Source organism: Ovis canadensis, chromosome 6 (genome assembly GCF_042477335.2).
Source record: "Ovis canadensis isolate MfBH-ARS-UI-01 breed Bighorn chromosome 6, ARS-UI_OviCan_v2, whole genome shotgun sequence".
NCBI lineage: Eukaryota > Metazoa > Chordata > Mammalia > Artiodactyla > Bovidae > Ovis > Ovis canadensis.
The window spans coordinates 76,520,746-76,536,039 of record NC_091250.1 but is presented as its reverse complement, the minus strand read 5'-3'; the positions used below and the strand labels follow the sequence as shown (position 1 = coordinate 76,536,039).

The window sequence follows — 15,294 nt, the reverse complement described above, 5'->3', positions numbered from 1 at the left end:
GAGAAATAAGAAATCATTAAGAAAAAAAAAAGCAAAAGCCTCATTGATTGGGATATATCAAAGGGACACAGGAGCCAACTGAAATAGCTCTCAATGCCCAAAGCTAAAACAGAACACGAGGTACTAGATGATAACCCAGAGTATAAAATATTTAGGAGTTCATACTGATTACATAAATAGGTGACAAGAGACAAAGCTCCCTTACAAAAGAATTCTGAATCATTTATATAGATACTCTGCCTTCAAGGAGAAAGAGCTTGATTCAACTCCTATAGGGGGCGCTGTGCAGACCTCGTTCTGCTACACAGTGGAGTGGAGGCAGCAGTAGCTTTACTATGCAGAAATGCAACCACTATCTAGCCAGGTGATCAAGGTGGTATGTACTCTTGATATGACATGAGACCAGCACTTTACCTGTGGTCTTCCGCCCCCAAAACTCATAACCTTAAGTATGAGAACACTGGGCAAATCCCAAGAGAGGGGCATCCTACCAAATACTTGACCAGTACTCCTCAAAACTGTTAAAAAGTCTGAGAAACTGTGATAGCCAAGAGGAACCTTAAGAGTATTTTGGATAGGATCCTCAAAAGAAAAAAGACATCAGGTAAAAACAAAAGCAATTTGAATAAGCTGTGGACTTCAGTCAATAGTATTTTCAATGTAAAGTGAAAGTCGCCCATGTCCAACTCTTTGGGACCCCATGGACAGTGTAGCCCGCCAGGCTCCTCTATCCATGAAATTCTGCAGTAAGAATACTGGAGTGGGTAGCTGTTCCGTTCTCCAGAGATTTTCCGAACCCAGTCTCCTGTATCACAGGCAGATTCTTTACCAGCTGAGCTACCAGGGAAGCCCATATTATCAATCAGTTCATTAACTATGACAGATGTATCATATTAACATTAAGATGAAATGGGGGAAACAGATGAGGGGGTGTTAGTTGCTCAGCTGTGTCCAACTCTTTGTGACCCCATGGACTGTAGCCCACCAGGCTCCTCTGTTCATGGAATTCTCCTTGCAAGAATACTGGAGTGAGTTGCCATTCTTTTCTCCAGGGGATCTTCTCCACCCGCGGAATGAACCCGGGTCTCCTACATCACAGGCAGATGTTTTCGCGTTTGAGCCACCAATGGATGATGGCTATATAAGAACTATAATATCTTGTTTTTCTGTAAAATTACTCTTATGGCATAAGGAACATGATCACTAACACTGCGTTAATCTTGTAAGGGGACAGGAAGTTACTAGGCTTATCATTACTAGGATTATCATAGGTAATCATTTCATGATGTATTTAAACGTCAAATCACTATGTTGTAATCTGAAACTAACAATGTATTATCAACTTATTTCAATAACTGCTCCAAAAAAAGTCTAATTAAAATTTAAAAAGCCTATAGGAACACACAATAACATACACATTTGGGTAAACTCCAGGAGTTGGTGATGGACAGGGAGCCCTGGAGTGCTGCAGTTCATGGGGACGCAGTTGGACACGACTGAGCAACTGAACTGATAGGAAAAAATCTAGAAACACACTGAACTGATAATAATTTCATGGTAATTTTCTTCCCAGTACTATAAAAGTTCTTACATGGAAGGTATATATGTAATTTCTATGAAACTTTGGGATATATTGGAGAGAAGAAAAAATGAAAACCAGTTTAGGCTTATCTCTTATCAGCAGAAAAATTTTATTCAAGGACAAACCACATCCAAGGCCTTAACTTACAGACACAAACCAAAGTAGCCGTTAAAGCATTAGATATTGAGGTACAAGACACAACGCGGGGAATGCTTCACCATCACAGGCTGATGCCGAACTTGCTCCATCAACAGCTGAGCTCTGCCAGTGTGGGGGCGTGGTTGAGGGTAAGTGCTTATCTGCAGAACCGAAGCAGAACAGCTGTGCTCTACAAGTACTGAAGCATTTTATACCAGCATGGGGGGGCGGATATACTTTCACAATGAAGGGAAGAGGGGGAGAAGCAAAGCGCCCCATGGGGCATTAGGCTGCCTTGCAGAGGGCCACAGCGGAGAAGCGAACCTCCCCCTGCTCACGCTCAGTGAATTCTCTGCAGACCTTGGCAGCGTCCTGAGGAGGAGGAAAGTTGTGAATTAAATTTTAAACACCAAACAGCTCAAAATGAACACTTCAAGGGAAAATTATCACCAAGACCTGCAAAGTGCACCCTGACCAATGTTAAACCTCCCAACAAACTTGAAAACCAGGGCTTAAGAGGGGGAAAAAAAAAAAATCAGGTGACGGGAAAGACAAGGACCCATATCACAGATGTGGCTTCAGAAGCACTGATTGCCGCCAGCAAATGCTCTGCGCTCCTGCCACCTCGTGCCTGGCTTTGACAAGTATACCTTCTTCCCCTCAAATCCAGAGACAGAAAATCGACTTCTCTTCATTAGGGAAAAGCAAACATTTTGGTGGTGGTATCTTGTCCCACTCTTGCGACCCCATGGACTGTAGCCCCCCAGGTTCCTCTGTCCATGGGATTCTCCAGGCAAGAATACTAGAGTGGGTTGCCATTTCCTTCTCCAGGGGAAAGTAAACCTTCTACAAAATTTAAATATCTGGCATTCCAGGTACAGGTAAATGATAATTGCCTAGATATTTAGGGAATGCCATGAATTACTAATTCTAAAACCCAGATTACAAAGAATAAGGACAGAAAATTGATCCCAATGTTACCTGCTGAATGCAAGGGTTTAAATGTATTGGGATCAGAATATCGATCATTGTTCAATTTGTAAAAAGTCCAGCAGAAAGAGTCCAACCAAAATATTAAATGTAAGACCTTTAAGAGGCTATTGGATGCTCTAACAGAAAATCATGGAACACCAGTTCCCAAGGTCTAAAATATCACCAACGTGATCAGTTTTGGCCCTTAAAAATCATCAGCCATACCCTGGTTTTCTTCCTGCTTTGGAACCACTCAGAAAAACTGTAGGGGATCTAAAGTAACATTCTATCGGAATTTTTAGTACATTGGTATTACAGACTGCCTTCCCCAGATCCACTTTCCTTTAGGACCCACGGTGTTCATTAAGGGTGTGCCTCTAAAGACAACAGCCATCTGCTACACACACACTAAGCAGTGACTTAATTCACTCAAATTTAAGATGCTTGGGTTAAGTTTATATATTTTCTCACCAGTTTAGCAAGTTTATTTGGAGTATAATCTAGGGCTTCCCTGATAGCTCAGCTGGTAAAGAATCCGCCTGCAATGCAGGAGACCCTGGTTCGAGTCCTGCGTCGGGAAGATTTGCTGTAAAAGGGAGAGGCTACTCCAGTGTTCTTGGGCTTCCCTGGTGGCTCAAACGGTAAAGAATCTGCCTTCAGTGTGGGAGACCCTGGGTTGGGAAGATCCCCTGGAGAAGGGAAAAGCTATCACTCCAGTATTCTGACCTAGAGAATTCCCTGGACTGTGTATAGTCCATGGGGTTGCAAAGAGTCGGACATGACTGAGCGACTTTTTCACTTAGATAACCTAAAACATCTCTAACCATATAGGACCAGTCTTAGGAAAAGAATTCCCACTGATTAAGATGCTGGCTGATTGTAATATAGTTGTTTTTTTTCTTTTTTAACAAAAGGTTTTTATGTTCCCCACACCTCATAAATTCTACTCACAGAACAGTTTTAGGTACTCTATGAAGAGCACATTTTATGGCACATGCATTCCACATTTTATTGCACTTCACTTTACTGGGCTTTGAAGATACTGCATTTTTTTCTTTTTTACACAAATTGAAGCTTTGTAATAACCCTACAAGGAGTAAGTCTACTGGCAGCACTTTCCCAGTGCATTTGCTCACTTTGTATGTGTGTCATATTTTGGTAACTCTCATAGTATTTCAAACTTTTCATTAATATTAAATTTCTTATGGTTATCAGTGATCTTTGATGTTCCTATTACAAAAATACTGACTCACGGAAGGCTCAGGTAATAGTCAGCAATTCTTAGCAATATTTTAAATTAAGCTATGTATATTTTTTTAGACATAATGCTATTGCACACTTAAACATAGCTTTTATATACACTGGGAAACCAAAAAATTCAACTCATGATACCCACTTTATTGTGATGGTCTGGAACAGAACACACAATGTGAGGCATGCCTATATTAGTATAACCTTAGATAGGAGTTAAGTATGCACCTGGGAAACTTTATTAGAAGGACCACAGCCTTTAATCCAAGTAGGATGCAACGAGAATTACTGCTCCTATTTTTCTCTCCCATAAGTGAATCCTGACTCTCATGCAAAACCCCATCCTGTTTCTCTAGGTCTAGTTCTCATTCCGTATCATCATTCTCATGTACCCCTGCTATAGCCAAGAAGTAGCTCTGACTGATCTCAGGTGTATATGAAAGCTGGCTAGAGAAAGGGACCCTCCCTCCAAGAATGGCATCATTTGGTCCACTAACACCTTGAGGTCACCAGGCCTACGACATTCCAAAGACAGGCCTATTATAAAGGCAGTACTGTACAGTGGCTAAGAGCACAGACTCTAAAGACAGACCAACTATTTGAAGCTGGATTCTACAGTCTGTCATTGACCGTGGGCATCACTCACCTCTGCATTTCAGTCTCATCTGTAAAATGTGAGTAACTACCTCACAGCATCATTAAAATCATTAAAAGGACTCTGTGAAACAGGTAATTAACACAGAACAGCATCTAGCCTGGAGTCGGCAAACTGCAACGTGTGGGCCAAATCCAGCCTGCTGCCTATTTTTGTGAATAAAGTGGAACACAGCCATACGCATTCATTTAGACCCTGCCTATGGGCTGCCTTGGAGCTGTCATGGAAGAACTGAAATACATGCAACAGAACCCATATGCCACAGGAAGCCTAAAATATCTCCTGGCTCGTCACAGAAAAAGTTTTTGCCAACTGTCTGCACATAAGCACGCCAAAGAGTTTAGCTTTTGTTACGACAAATGAAGAAGTTATATCTTAACATCATGTTCAATTTTATTACAATTAAGTAATTTTCCTTTGTAACAGCAAACTGATTCAACTCTAGATTCATTTTTAGGGTGTAGTGGACTACTCTGCCAGCTGTTTTGGAATTAAGAGCTATCTGTAGTCACTTGTACCAGGATAGTTGCAGAGTGACCCTTGATCTTAAAGTTCTTTTCAGGCATGTTGTGAATTTGTTTCTTTTGACCTGTGAACAGTGGAGTGACCATGTGGGAAGAAAAAACTCAAAGAGTTAACTACATAACCAGAATTCACAGGTCAAGACTGACCCACACTCAGCTGTCACAGAGGGATTAGGCAAGGCTTGGGTTGCTGTTCCGTGAGTCTGAGTCAGTGGCTATGATGTAATCTGACAAAAGGACAATGGTCACCTTAATCCCACAGGGAAGTAAGCAATGACTTTCAGGCTAATTCTAACTGTGGGCTAAAGACAGAACACAAGACAGATTAATCAGGGCTGCTCTAAAGCATCTTGTTTAAAACCCTTTGCATAAAATGAGGTAGATAGAATTACTATGATGATCTTTAAGCCCTAAAGACTGCTCTTATCCCAGATGATTGATGCTGGCTGTACTGAAAAAAAGTCTGCATTTCAGAACAGACAAACTGGCTAACACAGTGTGGGCCCCAGTGGAAATGGATGCCAAGGATTACCTGCAGCAGCGAGTCCTCTGAGCTGGTGCCATGGTTCACCGGAAAAGGCATCCGTCCATCTGAAACAGAAAAGCCAGGCATGTTGATTCTCTCTGCATGTTTTTTGGTCACTGTGCTTGTCCCACTTAAAGGCAAGCTTTAGATTCTTCCAAATACAATTACCGCTCCCACCAAGGGAAGGCTGCCTGCAAACAGGCTGGAAATGAGGTTCAAGTGTTCCTAACATCCATCCCAGGCATTCTAATCTACAAGCGCCAAGACCACACGAGCCCAATCTAGTGACCTAACAGCAGGGCTTGTGCCCATCTCTCGAAAAGGACCACAACACAAAAAGTTAGATGCAGTCTGTGAGTTATACGGAAGGTGGAGGCAAGACAAAGGGATCTCTGAGATTTCATGTGTCCCTCAACAACTGCTGACTGGCCCCAAGTTTTCATTGCCCTTGCTTGCCCATAGGTAGTATCTTGGCTTGAGATAACACAGCTGTAAGTCTTTCCCCATTAATACAAAGGGGATGACTCCTAAAACAGAGATGGATGATCTTCCTTGTTAAAACCAGCTAATAGGAATCACCCCAACATATCTAAATTCTTTTTACACAGATCAGGTCATGTTTAAGTATTTATTTCCTTCTAAAAGTAGTGCTTGTCCGAAAAGGATGATGCTGGAAACTATATTGGTGATGCTATAGTAGAAGGTAGAAGACAGAATCTGAATGCGTATCTTGAAGTGGCTAACCAATTCTCTCTATTGGTTTGTGATTAAATCCATTCATTCCACTGGTCAGCTGTCTGGAGGAGGTACTCTGGGCACGACAAGGGTTAAATGCCCCCATAAGAGCTTAAAGATATACTAAGTGCAGCCATAAAGCCCCACACCAGTACTGTAAGAGGAACTATGTGTGAGAGAATACATGCAGTTATACTAGACTCCAAAAGTGAGACATACCAAGTTCATAGAGGTGGCCATCCACGTTGTTAAACAGAATAAAATGGAAGTTCACTTTGTCATCTACCTGAAGAGAATCAAGACATTTTTTTTCGAAAATGAGAATTTTTATTGTGTTATATACTACATTTAAAAATTAAGCTGAAAGAAAAAATTAAGATATAAATAACACTGCATGAGTCTGACATAACAATGCATAAGTTTAAGGTGTACAATCTGTTGATTTGATATCTGTATTTTGCAATAAACAATAAGCAGGACCTAATTTGTTAAAAAATAAAGTCCCTAAGTGGAATATGCTTGAACCAACTTGCCTATGTATTATTTTAAATGATTAGAGCTACTATCTATTTCCCATATATTAGGTTTTATTCTAAGACCATTAAAGTAGATATACAGTAACTATCAGAACTCTTAAAACTTGCTTTTTACTGAGGAAGAAATTAAGACTTCAGGAGGATAAGCATCTCACCCAAGGTCAAGACTGGATAGCGGCAGAGCCAACTAGGGTTGTATAAACTTAAATCTAACAGTTGACTCGAAGGCTCTGTTATTACTGGTATACCTAAGTCATCTAGAAACTGTTAGTCCTTGCTAGTCTAGCTTGCCCTCCAACTGACTCAAGAGTATCTAAAATGTTCATTACTAAGAAGGGTGTTATTCACTCTACTAGACCCATTTGAGTCTACATAAAACATTATTAGCCTGAATGTACTCAAGACTGTGTCAACTGCCAATCAGATATTTTGAAGAGCCATTTTTATGAACAGGTCTGGTCAAGGCATTATTCTGGTAGAACTTCCTGGCATTCCTGGGCCTTGAGAACACACATGTGCTGGATCCTGGTGACAGGTTTTTGCACATGTTTCTGGGGAAACACAGGGACCACCTGGGCCACATGGCTTTAACTTGTATTTACCCGACATTGGCCTTCCTGTGCCACAGCATCGTGGGCTGCCTGAATGGCCTGCGGAAAACAGAGGAGAGTCAGCACAGAAACCTCCAGAGTACTAAAAATCAATACTCTAGATGTTCTCTTCCTACCTCATTCTTTTCAAAGCACTTTGCTCTGTCTTCAGGGGATAACTTCTCTGTTTCAGAAAGAAACTGTTTCAGAACGGACCCATCCTCTGGGGGAAAAATTACAAAAGCATCATTAGTACAGGTATAATGTGAATGGGTGCACATTTACTAACGGCTGGAGACATCGCACCCTTGGTCATGTTTGGCAACCTGAAATTGTACCATGGCCTCAGAGGATGGGAATGAGCTGCCCCCTCCCCAGCCCCTTTCTCCAACCACTCCCTTCTCATTGCATTCAAACCGGAGAACTCTCCCTTCTTCTAGGGGGTTCAGGCTCCTCCTTACATCTTCTCCCTGGCTCCCCAACCCCTTCATCTTCCTCACCCTCATCTCTTTGATCACATCTGTTAGGGCACTGATCCAGCTGTAGCACCTATCTGTGATAGAGCACTGATCCAGCTGTAGCCCCTATCCGTGAGCTTTTTGATGCCATAAAGGCAGAACTGTCTTGTCTAGTCCTGTCATCTACAGCAGCTACCCATGCATAATGTTTACTGCATACATGATGCAACATTCAAATCTAGTAATGGTTCTCAAACCAAGACTTATTTCAGGGCCAAAAAATGCAATCTTAGTAACATGGTTACCCAGACAGACATCAACCTGAAGACCGGAAATGCAACGTGCCTAACAGCTGGCCTAGAGCAGCTGGCTAGCCGATGGTTGGCGTAAACACCGTGCATTGGTCAATGTGTACGAAGCAGCCACTTGCATTTCAAAAGACCTCGATTTGAATTTTCAGCTCTAAACGTTATCAGATTTGCTAAATGCACACCATTCAAAATTCGGAAGTTACAGGAAATGTCTCATAATTTTATGAGGAGAACTATGACTCAGATTAGGCCTATGGCACCATCAGGACCATGTTTACAGAATTACAGTATCTGCAGCTACAGGAATACAACATTCTAAACAAAATGATACTTACTGCAGAAGAAATAAAAAGGATCAAGTTACAACTTTTTAATATGACTATGCTGAGTCAATTATTTGAAAAAGCAGCTTCTAGAAAATCTGGTCCCTTATGGCTGGATAACCCCCTCCTTTTTAATTTCAAAATTATACAAAGAGTAGAGTCTGAAGCACAATTCCTTTGTTAAAAAAAGTATCTGACCTGCTACAAGCAACAGCCTGGACACTTAGATAAAGTTATTCAGTTCTCAGCCACCCCCCATCCATCGTCTACATCGGGAGTCGGCAAACTACTGCTGCATCTCTTTGTAAATAAAGTTTTACTGGAACACAGTCACATCCACTGCTTTACATCTTGTCTAAAGCTGCTCTTATAGCACTACAAGGGCAAAGAACATACGGCCCTCAAAGCCTAAATGACTTACTCTTTGGCTTTTTAAATGTGTTGACCCTTGGCCTAAATCATATATAATGCCATGTATTTTAGTATTGTTAGCACTGTTAATTGAGCTTCTGACAACTTCGGGGCTAAGACTCATCTCTTTGATGTCCTCCACAGCACCCGTTGGAGGCAGGCTAAAGCCCCTGACCCAGCTTTGTTCAGAGATGGATCTTTCAAGGTGCTGGGCTGTGGCTATGCCCCTGTAGGATCTCCTGCTGCTTTAGGCCAGGTTAGTTCTCCTGTTGCTTATGAGACACTGCACCATTAAACAAAGGTCCTAAAGGCTGGTATTTTATGGCTTAACATCAACTCTAGCTCTTTAGAATTGTTGAGACTAGACCAGGAGCACATGAGAATCATGACAATTTTCTGTCTGCTCATGGGAGAGCCCAAGAGTCTGACTCTCCAGGTGGAAGAAGCCACACCATGCTTCTTGGAAAATGAGCTTCCCTTCCTCAAAAGAGAAGCAACAATGAGAATTCACCTGCTGATCCTATATGCATGAGTAGGTTTTCAAAAAAATTTTAAGGCAATGGCTTTGCCGAATAGACCCTTGGGAGTGCAGTTAACTGAAGATCAGCTAGAGGGTAACTGGCCTCAAAACCCACTCACCGAACTCCAGTTTGTCCTGATTATTGGCCACTGCATGAATGAGTCCGATGGTTCCACAGGAGTTGCCAATGGTCTGCTTCATGAAGTACACCTTGGGACTGACTTCTTGTCCCTTCAGCTCTTCAATTTGTTTTTTCCTGAAGTTCTCATGCTGTGAGTTCAAGAAGACATTTTTACATCTCTAAATGCAAATGCAAAGAACAGATGGCAGCACAGGGAGTTCTAGTGCCTAAATGGAGACACAGTGGGATGTGTGACCAGGGGTCTTGGACCTAGGTGCTGGCCGGCACCTAGAGAATGGCCCGTCTGCCTCCCATACCAAGTCAGCCCGTGGGGTTCTGAGAGGGGCAGTCACGCCACCCTGCAGCTGCAGGGCGGTAGAGATCTTGGATTGTAGCCCAAGTCTGTCTAGACACCACTGCCACCTTTTAGCTTGAGATGGACGGCGTGCTGAAGTCAGAAAAACAGACAAGTTCGTTCTTTTCTTCCTTTTAACAGCAACAACTGTATCTTACACATGCATTCCAATCAAGCGTCGGTCAACTGAATGCCCAAGAACACCAGCTAGTTTATACTTCTTTATTCTTTGAAGTTATTCTAGTCCAAGTACATGTCACTTCAAAAACAAAACCAAAAAAAAAAAAAAACCAAACCATAGAAAGGAACAATTTAAAGAAATTAACTACTCCCTCATCTTTTTAATAAAAAACTGCCTGCAATGCAAAGACATGGGTCTGATCCTTGGGTCAGGGAGATTCCCCTAGAGAAGGAAATGGCAACCCATTCCAGTTACTCTTGCCTGGGAAATCCCACAGACAGAGGAGCCTGGTGGGTTCCAGTCCATGGGGTTGCAAAGAGTTGGACATGACTGAGCAACTAAACAACAACTTTTAGGGAGGAAAGACAACTGGTCTAGTGCACTGGATTGTGAGTTCACACAAATTTCTCCTGTAAGAAATAGGAGACACTTGTTTCTTTGCCAATTATACACTATATAAACACTAATTTTTACAACCAGCATAAATCGTACAGAATCCCAGAAGTATGTATATTTCTAATTCTAGGAGCCTTGCATTGTTTTACATGGTATTGAGGTTTCCGCTTTGTCTGTGGTACCATCAGAGGAACAAGCTCTCTTGTCACATAAGATCAACTCCAAGTAGTAGGAGGAAGTGCTGCTGCTGCTGCTGCTGCTGCTAAGTCGCTTCAGTTGTGTCCGACTCTGTGCGACCCCATGGGCGGCAGCCCACCAGGCTCCCCCGTCCCTGGGATTCTCCAGGCAAGAACACTGGAGTGGGTTGCCACTGCCTTCTCCAATACATGAAAGTGAAAAGTGAGAGTGAAGTCACTCAGTCCTGTCTGGCTCTTAGCAACCCCGCGAACTGCAGCCTACCAGGCTCCTCCGACCGGGATTTTCCAGGCAAGAGTACTGGAGTGGGGTGCCATTGCCTTCTCCAGTAGGAAGTGCTAGCATCATATATCTATCTACTGTACTTGAATTGAGCTTCCAATGACTGTTAAAGATTTTCACTTTTCTAAAAAAAGATTTAATTTTTCATAACTGGTAGCATCATCCTTTATGGTTGTCTGAACTTTTGCATGACTACACTTCTGTAAATATTTCATGATCACTTAAAATGTTTTAGAAGTAGTCTATTTAGGATTTCATAATATTCTTTGACAAAATTAGATGCTTTCTAAATTAACATTAGCTTTTCGGAAGTCCACCTATAAACCTCAACTTGCTTTCAATCTGCTTCAGTATTTAGCCCAGGAGCTGTTTTGTGTCACAAAATAGGCATTCACTGAATCTGATAGACTTAACTAGAGCTAAAGGAAAAAGTACCGAGCTCTCTCAAGCACAAAATGTTCAATCCAGAATGTTTTTTAACCAAGAGCTGCTTGATCCAGCAAAATGAGACCAGTGGGCTTTTGTAAGACAAATACGCTTCTCCACTGCCTCCCAGAGGCCTTGCCTTTTGAGTGCTGCTGCTCAAAAACCCCCGAGTCATCATGGTTCCTCTAATAAGAAACCTCTGTGAGAGGCTCAATTGAGAGAAAACTGCATTTGATTTGATCTACAGGGAACATACTTTGACTTGCAATTATTTGGGAACTCCATTTTCACCTAAGTGAAAACTCAGTAACAAACATGTCAGTGGGATTATCCTAATAGCTTTTAATAACTGTTTTTAACCCCCAATACTTGGCCCATTGGAGGAACGCCTGAACTTTCCAAAGGCTTAATTTATGCTGGGGATGTTTCTAGAAATGTCGCCTGAGGATGCTGCGAGTTAAACTCACTGTTTGGAATGATGCCCCATAGGCTAATGCCCCTGGAGTTTCACTTAAGCAAAATTCAACCACTCCTAAGTCAGGGATCGAGTGGCAGCATTTGAAGACAAAGCCATGCTCATTAGTGGGATTCCATACATCCGAGACAATCACCCTAGCCACCCTTTTACATCTGATACGCAGGAGGAAGACCATCTAAAGAGAAATGAAAAAGCATTTCCAAGACAGGTCTAACGTCCACCTGTTCAATAAGCTACAAGGTCAGAGAGCTAGAAGGTGATTTCCACACCGGAACCAGGCACAGTGATTAAGCTTTAGAAAAACACGTAAGAGAGACTAAAGAAAACAAGTGTGTAAGTTGTAGGGAGTGGAGGGTTGGGAAGAAACCCCTGCATCCACTGAAGGCCCAGGCAGAAGAGGCGTAAATTTAAAGAACCTATTGTTTTCTTCCGGTTTAGGCACGCCGGGATCCCTCCATTTTACACCAAGGTGGGAGTCTGAGAGAGAACCAGACAATAAAAAGATCACAGCCCTTAAAGGCAAACAATCGGCCAGCCACTCCTTGGCGTGAAAAGGTCGGAAAAGCCTAGGGTCAACCTGACTCACGAGCAGGATGAACAATCTTCCTGGATAATCAGGATGATGGAACTGAGATGCTGCTTCTCTTCCAAGTTTAAGGCAATGCTGATGGACGCAAGGCAACGCAATAAACTCAATAAACAGGACCCCCAGGAGGTAAGGAACCACGAAAATGTGAATTCTCCCTCCATCCCCAACAAGGAAGAGGCAGTGCGCCAGGACTGGGCGGCCAGGACGGGAGGAGACCCTACACCGTCCTCAACGAATCACTCGGGTTTGGGGGCAGCGCGCACAGCGCAGAGCCTGCGCACCCCGGGCCCCACGCCCTACCTGCGCCGTGAGCGGAAAGAGCAGCAGCAGCGCGCAGGCCGGCGCTGGCACCGAGCCCAGAGACTCCTCCTCCAGTCCCAGTACATCCTCGAAGCGCCACTGGCCGGCGACCCCCAGCCGGGTCAGCACCTGCGGAGAGAAAATAGGGCGGCCATGTGCGGAGACCCCAAAGTGCTAGCACCCGCCGGAAGGCGGGCGGAGGCGGCGGGCGCAGGCTCCGCATCCTCGCGCCCCTACCCGGGCCTGGGAGGAGCCCGGCCCAGCCCCGCCCCGCCCCCCACCGCAGCCGGGCGCAATGACACAGCACAAAGCGCGGCCCACACGTGGCTCCCGCGACGCCCGGGCATCCCAGCCCGCGCGCCCCGCGCCACGCCCTCGGGAGCTTGGCCTGGCGCTCGCATCTGGGCGCAGCCTCCTCCATCCCACCTCCGACCGGTTTCGCAGAGTCACCGCCGCCCCCCATGCAGCAGCAGGGAGAGGGCGCCCGGGCCGCGCCCCAGCCCCGCAGCCTCTGGAGTGCGCAGGGGGCCGCTGGGTCTCTGCAAAACAGCCGAAGGCGCCTCGGTGCTCCCGGGGGTAGGAGGACAGAGGCAGCGCGAGACGTCACTCACTTTGTTCAGCATCTGAAAAGCAAATGCAAAGAAAAAAAAAAAAAGCAAAGATAAAAGCAGTCAGCGATACGCTACCTAGCGAGGGCTGACCCTCGGCCCTGCGCTCCCCGCCACCCTCGGGTAACCGTGCACCTGACGCTCACCTCGGGGTTAATCTCCATTGGTTTGAGCTGCATCTTCGCGGACCTCGAAAGGAACACAATCCAAAGAAGCGAAAAAACAGCGAGCGGAACCGCCCAGGCTGCAGCTATAAGGCGCCGGCCTGACGCACTGTGGGTGCCTGCGCAGGGGGAGCAGAGGCAAAACCAAGCGAGGGGAAACGGTCAGTCGCAGCGAAATGGGCACGAATCCCCCCATGCGCAGCGCGGAGTGGTACGGCCTAGCCCCCAAACCTTGCAGTCTCACTTGCTGGTGAGATAATCTGGTGGTTGTGAAGATGGGTTTTGTTGGTAGGTGTTTCTTGCATGTGTGGAGCAGTCCTTTTGGTGCAGTCTAATTTTTTGGGAAGTTTCTGGAAAACCACGCTTTCGACCATCCCAATTACCTGAAAGCTTAGAGTCTCTGAAGCATTGAGAAAAAACCCAAATTCAACAGGTATATGTTTAATATGAATATGTCTTCCAAATCTAGCAGCAGTTTGCATTTGACCTTAAATAATTCATCCTCCATGTTAAATCAAACAAGCACCGAGATTCGTTTTTAATTGACCGCCTAGAATAAAACATAGTTTGTAACATAGCATTTATTGCATTAGTAATGCTGATGTAATGTGATTCCCAGGGAGGAATTGGTTGGTCTTGGGTAAGCGGTAGAGACAGGGGATGTGACTGTAATACAAGACACAGAGAAGGCAGGCTGTCGGAGACTTTAGAAAACAGATCCAGTGAAAAGACACGTATGATTTGAAGACAAGAGGCTGTAAAAGGAAAAGCATTTTTTTTTCCTTTCAAGGAATGTGAGGCTTTTGAAAAATAAAATGTTAAGTTCATGATAGAATGGAAGAAGAAAGGTAATGGCAGCTAAAGAAACCACTGTTCTTTAATGATCTCAAGAGGGGTTTGGGTTTTTCTACCAGCATATTCAAAAGATGGAGACAACATATGCCTAAGAATTAATAAGAAGTGGAACAAAATTTGTAAGAATAGTGCAGGAAAGCTTAACCTCAAAATGAAGTAGGGCTTGCTGAATAGTAAGGAAACAAAATTGGGTATTTTTTCATTTATGCTCAGAACAAAACAATGATAATGGTGAAAGAATAGACTTACCATTTAGGGGATTCAAGGTTAAAAGATGACAGAGAGAAGGGAGGGGATCTGCCTTTTTTTTTTTTAACAGTTTTTTTAACCTTTACAGTGGATCAGATTTTTTGCATGTCATCTCACTTAACCCTTAGAGACAGTGAAGAAACTCTTCTTAGTGCAGTTTTACAGCTCAGAATCCATGGCTCGGGGAGGTTAATTTCCTTTAAGATCACAATTGAAAGGGAAGACTGAGAAGTAAACCCTGGTAAATTGGACTCAAGGAGTCCACTCTCTATCCAAAACTCTACTACGTCCCACTTTCTTCCCATTTTTGCCATCAGAAAAAATTACCTTCACATGGAAAATAAGCTAGGAAAATATATTTGTAAGAAGAATTTAATGGATGGATGTTATTGTATGTAAATTATGCCTCAGTAAAGTTGCTTCTCAAAAAAAAAAAGACTTGAAAGTCAAGACAGATGAATAGTAGTACAAGAGTAGTTGGCTACATTAAATTCATTCTTGCCTTTAAGACATGACAGATTACTTCCCAATTTACATCATTTTTTTTAGCAAGCACTGATTGA

At 43.6% G+C, this 15,294-nt stretch overlaps 1 protein-coding gene across 2 annotated transcripts; it reads right to left on the bottom strand.

Annotated features, from left to right (window-relative positions):
- Positions 1 to 1,672: 1,672 nt before the first annotated feature.
- Positions 1,673 to 13,738, bottom strand: UCHL1 (ubiquitin C-terminal hydrolase L1). 2 transcript variants are annotated; one of them, XM_069593030.1, is made up of 9 exons: positions 13,610 to 13,701; positions 13,467 to 13,478; positions 12,856 to 12,984; positions 9,652 to 9,802; positions 7,647 to 7,732; positions 7,522 to 7,569; positions 6,603 to 6,669; positions 5,655 to 5,713; positions 1,673 to 2,092 (listed from the first exon to the last, which is right to left on the bottom strand). In XM_069593030.1, exons 1-9 carry the CDS (start codon positions 13,640 to 13,642, stop codon positions 2,006 to 2,008), a joined length of 672 nt encoding a protein of 223 aa, XP_069449131.1. In that variant the 5' UTR covers positions 13,643 to 13,701; the 3' UTR covers positions 1,673 to 2,005. The 2 variants fall into 2 exon arrangements, with proteins under 2 accessions (XP_069449131.1, XP_069449132.1); XM_069593031.1 differs by lacking the exon at positions 13,467 to 13,478 and having other exon boundaries at positions 13,610 to 13,738.
- Positions 13,739 to 15,294: the final 1,556 nt, after the last annotated feature.